At 32.7% G+C, this 12,672-nt stretch overlaps 1 protein-coding gene across 3 annotated transcripts in view; it reads right to left on the bottom strand.

Moving 5' to 3' along the window:
• LOC106468817 (kinesin-like protein KIF3C) overlaps window positions 1–12,672 on the bottom strand; it is a 57,859-nt gene that overhangs the window by 29,810 nt on the left and 15,377 nt on the right. For all 3 annotated transcript variants that reach the window (XR_002612727.1, XR_002612726.1, XM_022397172.1), the window contains exons 4-8: window positions 10,766–10,929; window positions 8,397–8,488; window positions 6,762–6,887; window positions 4,071–4,220; window positions 1,638–2,001 (exon numbers count right to left, since the gene is read on the bottom strand). Coding sequence is in view for 1 of the 3 variants with exons in the window: in XM_022397172.1 (XP_022252880.1) it covers window positions 1,638–2,001; window positions 4,071–4,220; window positions 6,762–6,887; window positions 8,397–8,488; window positions 10,766–10,929 (896 nt within the window). In the remaining 2 variants the exon portion in view is untranslated. The remainder of the gene's footprint in view (window positions 1–1,637; window positions 2,002–4,070; window positions 4,221–6,761; window positions 6,888–8,396; window positions 8,489–10,765; window positions 10,930–12,672) is intronic.

Genomic DNA, 12,672 nt, shown 5'->3' on the forward strand with positions numbered 1-12,672 from the left:
CTTACATTCAATATTTTATTGAACTACTTTTTGTTTATGTTATATCAATTACTATAGCATAAAATCATAGCTAATAATCCATATTTTAATAGTATATAAGTTTTAAGTTCTTAATTTTATAAGGAATATTTTACAAAATCCTGAATTTCCCCCAGTGTGAAAAATGTGACATTTTTTCTAGGCATTTCCTCTTCTGTATTTTATCCACCACCCCTCCAATAAGTATGAAATTCAATTTAAATTACTCACTATAAAATTGTCATTGCTCAGATAACCATAATTTTTATAGCCTTCAATTTTGTTTGGTTGCAGTGCTCTCAAATAGACAATCAGACCCTGCTTGCCACACCCATCTGTCAAATCCTATCTTTCAGGATTTGTTAATAGTTCTCTCTTACATTTAATTCTATATCATGTATAACCAATAGAAAGCCAAGGTTTACATCTATCAAATTACATGTTATATAGCATTGTTTTCTGAATGGAGAATTCTTAATTTCACTGTTTGTACAAGCTTATTTCTCACGGGAGAGATAATGACTAGCTTGGATGATTTTGTAATGGTTCTTGTCACCTAGTTAGAAAGCCAGATAAATTGTGATACTTAGGGGAAATTGTTTACATTTTGCATGTTATTATTCTCTGTTTTTGGTGCATTATTTAACAGTCAACAGCAATAGTCAACAGCAAAAAAAAAAAAAAAGAACCCGAGTAAGTACATTATTTCTTGTTTTTCATGTATTTATTTATTATGAAAAAAGTAACTAAAATGTAGAAATAGAAATCTCTTAAGGTTAGATTAGGTTAAATAAATAATAATAATGAAATAATAAAAATGTTTCATGAGGCATGCATGCAAGTAGCTTGTGGGTAATGTAATTCAGTAGCGTAACATGAGCTCCACATTCCTCAAGTGATTTACAACTTATAATGGCACGAATAATAGTTAGACACAGTTCAAAGGGCAATAAAACAATAAAATTTTAGTATAAATAGATGTATAGTGTTATGAGTTTAAAGACACTTAGGATAAATGAATGTCCTTTCATGTTAGAATCTGAAGTCATTCTAGAAAGAAAAAATGGGTAATTTAGATAAATTTCTATTTTTTTTTGGAGGAGCGGTTACAAGGTTTATCAAATTGACCAACCTTGTATAGCATTAAGGAAGAGAAAATATCAGATAAAATATAAAGTTTTACTGAAAACATACATTTGAAGTGTATTTAGGAGGTTTTAGAGATTTAAACAAGTAAAATCTGAGAATTTTGAGATGAAAAGTATTTATATTCTTAACATGAAAATCACTTTGCACCTGGACTGGTTTAAAAAAAAAATTGATATATTCAGGGACAAATCTTTTTTTAGTTTATTAAAAATACTTCACTGAAAAATAGTATTTATTTGTATGTGAAAGACTTGTAATGTTAACTGAAAGTGTGCCAAATTTGGAGAAGATATATGTACTATATTAAAAGTTAGTTGTATCTATAAAACTATAAACTATAGTTGTAACTATAAAAACTTTAAATGAGTACAAAGAGGTCACATTGTTGGTCAAATCGACCGAGCCCATGTTGAGAGTTAAAGACTATATACAATATATGCATTATTTTGCTAACATAAAAAGTCTGATACCTAAACTGGTAGGGAGTCTCTATAACCTTCATTTGAGATGCTGTACTGAAACTTAGCTCTGGAGAAACCTGTATTGAATGTGACTGGCTCTCTTCCAGATGGGTGCTTTCATGCTTATTAACAGTCTCCACAGAAGGGGTACAGAAGGAGGAGGGAGGTGAGGGAATAATGTGAATTGGTGTTTTCTGCTCTTGGTTGATAGAAGTGGTCTGATAAGGAGTTCCAACTGTAGAATTTAAGCAAGGTTGCTTTGAAGCAGCTGGGCGAGTGATGGGAGTATTAACTGTGTTGTTAAAGCCTGGTCCTCGTCTCCAAATCGCAGGGGTAGGAGGAACCATTTCCAGTTTTCTCTTTAACGGATTATCTATAAATAAATAAATAGCATGTAAAAGGTCACAGAAAATCAGCTATGGATCACAGGTCAGATCATGGATCTGGTCCAGTGACCCAGAACTCGAAAATAGGGCTAAACATTTTCTTGTCTAATCGAAACAACCAAAAACCTTTTCAGAATGACTCATATTTTTGGATCCAAATCAAGATGCTGAGTGGACTTGTGTGGCAGGGGTTAAAACTCACAAGATTTCCTCCACTGTTTTTATTGTTATTATTATTTTACATAAAAAGTTCTGTGCATTCTAGTAAAAAATAAAAGATGTTTATTTGTAAGATAGAAATATAATTTATTTTACTAGTTAGATGTTTCATATTTTTATTTTTGCATCTGCACAATTTCCAGCTCAAATAATTTTATGACATGTAACAAAATATTGTAATAATCAAACTAATGAAGCTAGTTCCTAGCCTAGAGTATAGAATTTCAAACCATAGCTTTTGAAAATCCCTGAAGCTGCATTAGAGTCAATAAAGAAATTTTTCAACTTGTGTGATAATCATTGTTTTATCCTTCCCTGAAATGAGAATTCACAATTGCTGAAGTTCATACAAATTGTTAATGCTTTCCCAAGTACCCTCTAAATTGCCTACATGTTGCAAGTCATGCCACTCACCATTTCCTTTCAAGTGATACAACACTGGTATTGCTGTCTTTTGGGATTTTAGAGTGTTAAAGTATATAGACTGAAATATGCCTTTTTTTTCAATGCACTTTTACAATATTAATAACACAACAGTGAGTTATTTTAGTCTAAGAAGACTTCTGAAATGTAAGGAAAAAAATTAGTGGTCAGTGGAGTTTGTAGTTCTGTTGGTATAATGGACATTTAGAGGGAATATTACTGCTGACTCTTGGTTTGTGATTGAAATATTATATGTGTAGTCTTAACAATCTCCAATTCAGCTGGTATGTCAAATTGATTGGGATATCTTCGATTAACTTCTTTCCTCATGTGTCCTGGAACCATGGTTTAGCTTAATCACTACACTTAAACCATCACATTCACAGCCACGTCTAGATCATTTCAAGTGTATTTCATTGCTACATCATTTTACTTTACATTTACAAGTTAATTTCTCTATGTTGGCTTTCATTGTGTGTGTGTGTTTATTGGTACATATCATAAAGAGGAATTTACTCCTGTAAGATGTGTTCTCATTAAAATAGAGATATTTAGGAAATCTTTGTTTTTCAGTACAAACCATATTTCTGGAGCAAATTAATGTTTTCTGTCATGAGTTATGAAATAATACATTTTTGTTACATTACTATTAACACCTGCCTAGTATTGTCAATGGAGAGTCATTCCAGAAACTGGTGTTTTAGGATTACTTTGATAGATCTCAATAAATGAAACTCAGCACAACGTGTAAGAGGAAAAAAATTACTAAATAGTAATGAAAATATGATGTGATGAAATCTATATAAATGATGCTGTAGTGGTACCATACTGGGCATTATACCATTTTTATATGTATTCTTCATTGCAGAAATGACATTTTTTAATTTGAGAATCGCTAAGGAAATCATCTTGTAATGCATTTACTTCAATTTCAACACTGCATCTTTGGGCTCTGTTGTGCTGTTAGTTCCACAAAGTATTGAAACCAATGATTTCTTATATATAATTCCAGTCCCTCTTTTTGAAGATAATTATACTATTGTGCCTGTTTTCTTTGTTTTGCCGTTAACACAGTAATCAATTGACTTTAGGGCACAGTCAATCAAGAAGAAATTGGTTACCAACTGGTTCTTTGTTAAAGGTTAGTCTTAGTGCCTTGTTATGAATTCAGTACATATTAGCTTGAAAGAACAAAGTGGTTCTTATGTTGGAACATTAGAATAGTGATGAAGTATTGGACTGTGTTGCCATATTCTAAAATATTAACACTAACCTTTAACATGAAACCTGTTTATAACTGATTTATTCATATCATAAGGTGTTAACATTAACCTTTATCAATGAAACTGTTAACAACTAGTTTATCCTCGACATTCCATGTTCTTTCAGCATATCATAATGTGTTAACACTGACCTTTAATAGGACACCTGTTGATAACAGGTTTAGTCTTTATATTCCGTGCTCTATTGGCATATCGTAAGGTATCAACAGTTTCAACCAAGTTTGAATCAGCAGGATTGATGCAAGCAATCATCACTGTTAGACTGTTTCCACAAATAGAATCTGAAAAAAGAAATATAATGAGAAGGAAATACGCCTTACAATACAATGTTGGTGAAGCTTTGTCTTCATTATTTTAGGTTTAATAAACTCATTTTTAGTAAAGTTATTCTAGTAGAATATTAAATTTTCAACTAAACTGCTTAAATTCTACAAATACAAAAACAATCTAATAACTTATAGCAAAAAAAACTCGTGGGAATGTATTTTAAGCAGCATCTAAACTTGCAATTTATTTTATATACACACATACATACACATTTCCACACATAACTGTGTCAAAGGTAAATATTCATTGTTCTGAACAGTTTAACACTTCCACTGCTATCTATGAGAATCTACATGTTTCTGTGCATGATCCTAGTGACTAACTATGAGAATCTTCGGTTTTTTTACCCATGCTACAGTACTGTGCACGCCACCTATCAATAGAAATATGAACACATAACAGGTGTTTTGGAAAATAATTTAGTCAGCTTCCATTTTATTTCATTCATCATGGTAGTTTCGTACTTTGTATGGATATTACATAACCAAAAATACAATTTGAATTTTTGGATTGCTTCCAAGACTTCCAAGATGGCAGTGCACATAAAACGAGCTTTCCATCATTGTGCTGAAGAAATTTTGCAGGAAATATTCCCTGATGAGGACTCTGAAGCCTATCGATTTAGTGATAATTCAGATGCAGAAGATGTAGAGAATTCCAAGGAATACTCTACATAGATGTTGAAAATGAAAGTGACTCAAATAATAGCGATGAATTTAGTGATGTGGACATGAATGGCATAAACGCCTAACACTGGCAGTAATAATGGTACTACAACTGGTTCTGCATGAGCACCTAATTGTGAACGTGGTTGTCCCCCATGGTAATCAGGGCAGGAGAAATGAAAATCAGGTGAAGGACTGGAATAATGTAGACAGACCTCCACATGTACATCAGTTCAATGGTACTCCAGGTGTAAACATACAGCCAGATAATACTAAGAGCTGCCTTCAATGGTTCAAACTGTTTATTACTGATTAACTAATAGACAATGTTGTAAGAGAGACAAATCTTTATGCTGCACAATTTTTACAGGAACACCAAGATTTGAAAAGATATTCTCGTGCTAGACAGTGGAAGTATTTGACTGTTTTGGCCCTTCTCTTCAACACTGGGATTGTAAAAAAGGCCGAGATTCAGATGTACTGGAGTAGTGATAAAAAAAAGCAACCCTTTTTACTCTCAGGCTATGCCAAGGGATAAATTTCTACTTATACTGTAATTTCTCCACTGCAATGACAACAACGTACATCCTAGAAATTGTCAAGATCAACTCTATAAAATTTGGTTGATTTAGGATTACAGTGTAAACAAGTTAAAAACTGTCCCTACATGAAGGAATGCTCAAATGGCAAGGTTGTGTAATATTTCGTGTTTACAATCCACAAAAAACTGTCAAATATTGGATGAAAGGGTACATTCTTTCAGAGTCTGCTAGTGGATAGTGCAATTATGACCTCTACTGTGTTGTTGACAAAATGCTGTAGCAAACCTGTAGTGGTGTCCTGGAATACCTGTCTGGGTTTGACTAGAAGGTATACATGAGCAATTATTATAATAGTGTGTCCCTATCCAAATTCTTGCTGGTAGCTGAATGAAAGACCTACGTGTGTAGTACATAGAGACTAAACCAAGGTACCCTTCATGATCTGTAGCACGAAGCTGACAGACTACAGAAAGGTAAGTGATTTTATGTCGAGATGGACATGTATTAGTGTTAGTGGGGAAAGACAAACAGAAAGTAAAAATTATTTCCACACTTCACAATTCCAGGATGGAGGACTCTGGCAGGAAAGACAAGGACAATCAGCCCAACTAAAAACCAGCTTGTGTGCTTGATTACAACAGACACACGTCCAGCATTGACAAACTTGATCAAATGGCAAAATACTTTCTTCAAACATGGAAATCAATCAATTGGACAATCAGGCAAATCCAGAGAAAAACTCTTATTGCTGAATTTCAGAATGTAGGTGATGGATGGCATTCTGGCAAAATTGGGACAGGCAGAAGCTTCCCCTTCCCCATCTTCATCTGATAGTGAAGAGGAAGCACTGCAAGCTGTGGCAAGTTCTTCAGACACCGAAGATGGTTCCTGCCACATTTCTAATTGGTGGACTCAAACAAAGAACATAACTTGGTGACCATGCCACCAACCAATAAAAAGAAATATCCTATTAAGCCATGCAGAAAAAATGGTAAATGCTCAGAAACGAGATTTTATTGTAAGAGATGTGAAGTCCTACTTCACAAAGGGGAATGTTACAAAAGATACCACGTTTATATTAATTTCTGATCAGATAAAGCATTCCTACATATGTACATGAATATTCATTACTGTGAAACACCAAAGGTATTATTATTTCAAGTGATAAGGTGTGCAGCTTGAAAGCAATCTCTTCTCAAAAAGTGGTTAGCCAGATGGGGCTAGCTTTTGAAAAAGAGGTTAGAAATGAAAGTGTTAATAAAAGTGTTGGGAGTACAGATATTTTAACCTTTTAAAAACCTGGTGAGAGTAGAGTTCCTATAAGGAATGTAGTTCTGCTGCTTTCGACCTCCTTCAGTGCACAGAATGTTGATGACATTGCCCAAAGCAAGCAGGCCCAAGTTTATGTTCACTCCTAAAGAGAGAGAGAGAGAGAGAGATATTTGAATAAATTATTATATTCAACATAAAAACTTCTACATTCCATTCTAAGTTACAAAACAAAATTAATATTTTAATACAAACTGTAGTTCACTATGAAAAGACATTTTCTACATTTCATGCTATTTTATATTTTAAAGATAAAATTTTGAGAATTTTAATCGTGTAATATCTACAATCATTAAAAAAGAGATGTTCAAATTTAATATACAGTTGTGCACTCACTGCATCTTACTTATTTTAGAATATAAGTAAATGGTTTGAAGATTAACAAGGGAACAAAGAAGCTTTGTTCTCAATGCATCAATTGTAGCAGCAACATTGATTGCTAACATTGTAGTCACTTTTGGCCACCCCTCTATAGGAATGCACCTCATCACAACCAATCACAACTTTTAATGGCAATGCTAATCAGAAATAAAATTAACTTTTGTAAATAACTTTAAAATTTCGTATATGGGCTTGGATTCTTCTACAGTAGGTGTCTATGACTTGCTGGTGATAAATTCGAACAAAAAAAAAGGACAGCACACAATCCACTTATTTTAAAATTATATGTTCAAAACAAGTCAAAGGTATGTACAAAAATTCTTTACACTATAGGATATCACAGTTGTATCTAATAATCTAAGTAATTCTCTTTTCTTATCAAAAGCCCACACAGGCTGATTCAATTGCTTTAGAATCCAAATGACAAGACAAATTACTTTTCTCTATTCACTTTCTTACTTTACAATCTGACATAAATTCACTTACGTTACCTCATGGGTTACCACAGTTGTATCTCGAACTTTAAATAATTGTCTTCTTTTTTGTTCAAAGTCCACACAGACGGGTTCAGTTACCTTAGAACACCCTTTGGCAAGATAAATTATTCTCCTTATCGCTGTTAAACTGTGAAATTTACTTTAACATGTCAACTGTTACAGCTAATCACTCACATGGCAGCTAACTTCACGTTTTCTAACTGTGTTTTCTGACTGAACATTGATTTGCACTCAGTTGGTTGCCTATACTTATAAGTTGTTCACTGAGGCCTCAAACTTTCTATAAACTACGTGAGCAACGCTATAATGTAACAATACTCACTTAAGGTAATGAGAAAAATACTGAAGGTTCAAGTAACATGGCATCAACAATACTACAATAATTGAACCACACACACAACATACGACTCTTACTGAGTTACGCAACCAAACTTGTCATAACTATAGTCTATAAAATAATTACTTTTAACTCTCGTTATGAAAAGTAAATAACCATTAAATATTAGACCACTAAGTAAACTAGATAACAACACTTAAACTACACAGTCTTGTATATCCAATATTATATTTTGAAATTTGTTTATATTTCTAAAGTAAAAGTAATCATAATTTGTTTTCATACTTAGTTATTTTCCAAGATATTTACACCTAAGGAACAAATGTCTACACTGGAAGACATTCTGGTATAAAAGATATCGACACACGCCATTCCTTACCTTCCTTAAACCTATCTCCTTCTGACTTTGTTTTTCTCACCATCTCAGATCCAGCTAGATCAACCAGGTGGAGCTTTGACTTCTTTTTATAGCTTTATGAATAAAATAAATGGTAAAAACAATATTACTCTGCAAACTTAAGGTTCATATTAAAACTATACTATAAAATGTAGTTGCTAACTATGGGTATGAACACTCAAAACTACAGTTCTCAGCTAATCATGGTATGGGATTTGTACTCACTAGGATATATAATCATGTTCAATGTTTGAAATTGGTAGTCAACCATTTCATCAAAAGGAGTGAAAAGTTTGTTGGAGGAGTAGTTTTTATAAAATAGTGTTTCATACAGCAGAGAACTTAAACATAAGTGATTGAAAAGTGCATGATTGTCAGCCTTGCTTAAATAGCTAAGTCTATGGGAAATGTTTAGAGGAATATTATTTGTTACATTGTAAGTCTGTAGCCTATGGCCTAGTGCCTGTTCTACTTTTTATAATAAATGCTTAGAGCCTATTATATAGCCATTTATTAAGGGTAAGGGAACCACTTCTTTGACATACTTATACCTTTAGTTGACAATGTAACAATGCTGAATGCATGAAACATGATGAAGCATAGCTGATAAATACTAGATCTAAAACTTTAGTCACATGACTGAAAGGTTGACCAGTTAGATTCTTAAATCTCCACCAAACTCCAGCCAGGAAGAAATGGTCCAAACAGATCAATCCAAATGTAGATCTAGATTTAATGTTAACATTATTAGATCCAAGTCTGAGAATAGACCTATTGATCTATCAGGCACAGGCCCAAACTATCAAAGAAAAAAGGAGGTGAAAAGACTATGACAAAACTATGAGTCTGCCATGGTGGAAGACGACCTACTCATGGGTGGAATATGAAGAATAAAAACAGGTAATGATGTGCGAGGTTTTTATTGAAAGCAAGGCCCCAACTGGAATGCATACAATAGAGAGAAAGAACATGGAGATGAAATATTTAATGAGCCATAGTAAAAAGAGCAATAAAAATTGAAAAATGTAGGTAATCTAAGGATTGTTGGATACTACACTATGAACTTGTCTGATTTGAAAGTGTGGTATTTTGTTACTCTTGTCTTTGACCTGTACAGATGTTTTAGGAGAATCCTTTTCACCTCAGCAGTCAGTGACAGTCATACTGAGCCAGTCAGTAAAGTGTGTGTCTATATATACATATAGATACACAATAGATATCGATACATATACACACACACAAACAAAATACAGTTTCAATAAGTACTGGAAAACATCCCATGCTTTCCAACACAATCATGTTTTGAAATTTCCAGCCAATCATTAATTATCCAAAACTTTGGTGAAAGAAAAGTATGCGATTTTAATTTAATGCCCAGGGGAAAATTTCAATAAATACAAAATATGCAAGCTGAAATAATGGACTGTGGGAGAAATCATTGAAACTATTAAAGCTATATATGTATAGGCGAGTGTCAAAGTGTGCATACCACAACCATTTACAGAATACTATTCAACATTACGTACTTGATATCATTTTAACCTACACTGCTTATTTAGCAACAGTTCATTGTAAAGGAAAGTAAATACAAGATAAAATATATAGAGGTTCTAGAGGTTATACAAATGCAATATCCAAACTGTATGGTTGGACAAGATTATTTTTATTCTTCAAGTAAACATCAAATGGCATTTCACCTTGCCAGAGTAAGACTGACATCATCAATTAACAGGCATACCCGAGTATAAATACTTTTGTAACACATCTGAGTTTTTTGTGTGCAATAGACTTGTACATTTTAATAAAAGCTTGCCACATTTTTGGAGATACATGTAGCAAATTCAGAATTATAGTCAACATTTCTTCTCCAATATAGTCAGTTCATTGGACTGACCCAATGCATATTTGGTTAAAGTACCATAAGAACTTGTATTTCCAAAATACAATTAAATATTTTTTGTATTAGACTATTAAATTGAAACATTAATACTGTGCTATGTAACTATATCAAGTTTACTAACAATCTATTCTGAATGAAACCAAATCATTATTTTAAGCTTAATCTAAACAGATAGTAAAAACTTATGGTTTTCAGATCAGAACCCTTCTTCTTTAACATTTGTATAAAATATTATTAACAAAATAAAAAAATCATCTGTGTATACAAATTCACTAGAAGAGAAAACTTTTCTTAACTGAAATAATTCATAAGATAATGAGCATTAAAATGCTTATTTCCACACATATCAAAATTGTGTTTTGTATTAACATTACTCACTTTTTAACACTCCATTATCTAACTTTCAGTTTTTTTTTGTTTTCTTTTATAAGCCATTTAAAATACAACTCACCCATCAACCAACAGCTGTTCAACATGAACTGTAAAAATTGCATGAGACCTGCTAGAATTAGCATTCAAGGCTGTTGCACCTTTGGTACGAGTTTCACAACCCTTTTTCAAGCAGCTAAGGGCAACTTCAACACTGTTAACTTTTAATTCTTCCAATCCAAGAACCTTTGAGAAGCAAATCAACACTGTAATATCCATGTTATTTAATATTTAGATTTTTTTTTTCAACACTATAGTAAGCACATATGTAGACACATGCAGGGTGGTCATATTAATCCCAACATTTCCTCCCTCTTCACATTCAAAACCTACATATGCTCACATAAAAAACTGATATTTAAATGGTTCCTAATAATTGAACCTGGCCACTTTAGCTTGTAATCCAGTTATAAAGAGTAATGTATAATTACAAACATACTTATTTCAGACTATCTTATATCTAACTGCAAAAACAAATAAAGGACATAACAATATGATGGTAGACAACAAAATGTTGGGTTTTCATTTATAGAAGAATGCTATATTTAACCTATCAAATATAATACACTAGATAATTATAAATGTGAAATAGCAGAGATCATGTTGAAATATACCAATAATTAACATGATTAAGAAGTATAGTTCAAGTGCTGGTTCTGAGAGAAAGGGGAGAAGGCAAACTTCTTCAGGGGTTATTAACTCGTTTTATTATTTTATGACCATAACAATTCAGTTTTCATTATGTCAAGTGCATATAAAAATTAAAGGTCTTGACTATCGGGTTTGTTCTTGAGAATAACAATGCAAAGAGAAATCATTACTCAGTATTCATAAAATGTATTTCTCTCTTGTTTAAAGTTATGTGATACTGCAGGGATCCATGGTATATGACAAAATATAATAATAATAATTAAAGATAGGTAAGCTTAATAATGTTTACTGTAGATGTATTAAAAGTTAATTAGGTTTTGGATAAACTATTAAGGATATTTTTACCAACTTATATTTTTTTTAGTCATGTTCGCACACACAGAGATATAGATTTACATATTGTTGTTGTTGTTTCTTCATATCATGATTAGTTCTGACAATAAATAAAAAACTTTTCTTAAAACTTCAGATAACTTAGGATTTACACCACTGTTCCATAAGGCACAACTTAAGAAAATGATCTGAAAATTATGATTTTCCTACACTGAAAATATATTACTAGTGTTTTCACAGAGTGCCCATCAATCACAACTGTTACCCTGTTCTAAATTTACTACCAGGATCTTAAAATAAGTTATGCAAAATTTAAGTCAAAGTAATGTGAATAAAGATACAGAAAAAATATTATTTTTAAGAGAAAACTGTAAGCAAAAATCTGAAAAAAAAAAGCAAATAAGTCATTGGTCTGAAAATTTTCTCTATGCATATAGAAGTCGGTAAGGTCGATTGGTGTGCCATAGTAAGTATGTGCCAAATCATGTAGTCTGACCTTTAGCAAACTTAGTTCTTTGTCCGATACTGGTTTATGTCAGAAGATCTCCAAAGACCAGCTGATGGAGAAAAGGGGCAAGGCATGAGTCCCAAAGATAAGAAGATGGTAAACGAATGTAGGACAAAGCCACATTTCTTTCCAAAAGAACCCAACAACAGAGGAACCACGTACATAAAGAAAGAGCCGAAGTGGACAAACATGTCAACAAGGAGGTAATTAGGGTAAATGTATCCCTGAGTAACCCTTAAGATCACAGTGGATTGCCTCGGAGAGAAGGTGAATGGGGGACAAATACAGTAGAATAGACAAAGGCGAGAAAAGTAAAATGGATTCCAAGTGTTGCAAATCCAGGAATGGAAAATCAGTTTGATAGTATGCCAAAGCAAACTGGTCCACAACCTATGGAGAGCAAAGCATGCTTGTGCCATCACAAAGCTGAGATACAA

The sequence above is a fragment of the Limulus polyphemus genome, unplaced genomic scaffold (genome assembly GCF_000517525.1).
Source record: "Limulus polyphemus unplaced genomic scaffold, Limulus_polyphemus-2.1.2 Scaffold3176, whole genome shotgun sequence".
NCBI classification, from domain to species: domain Eukaryota; kingdom Metazoa; phylum Arthropoda; class Merostomata; order Xiphosura; family Limulidae; genus Limulus; species Limulus polyphemus.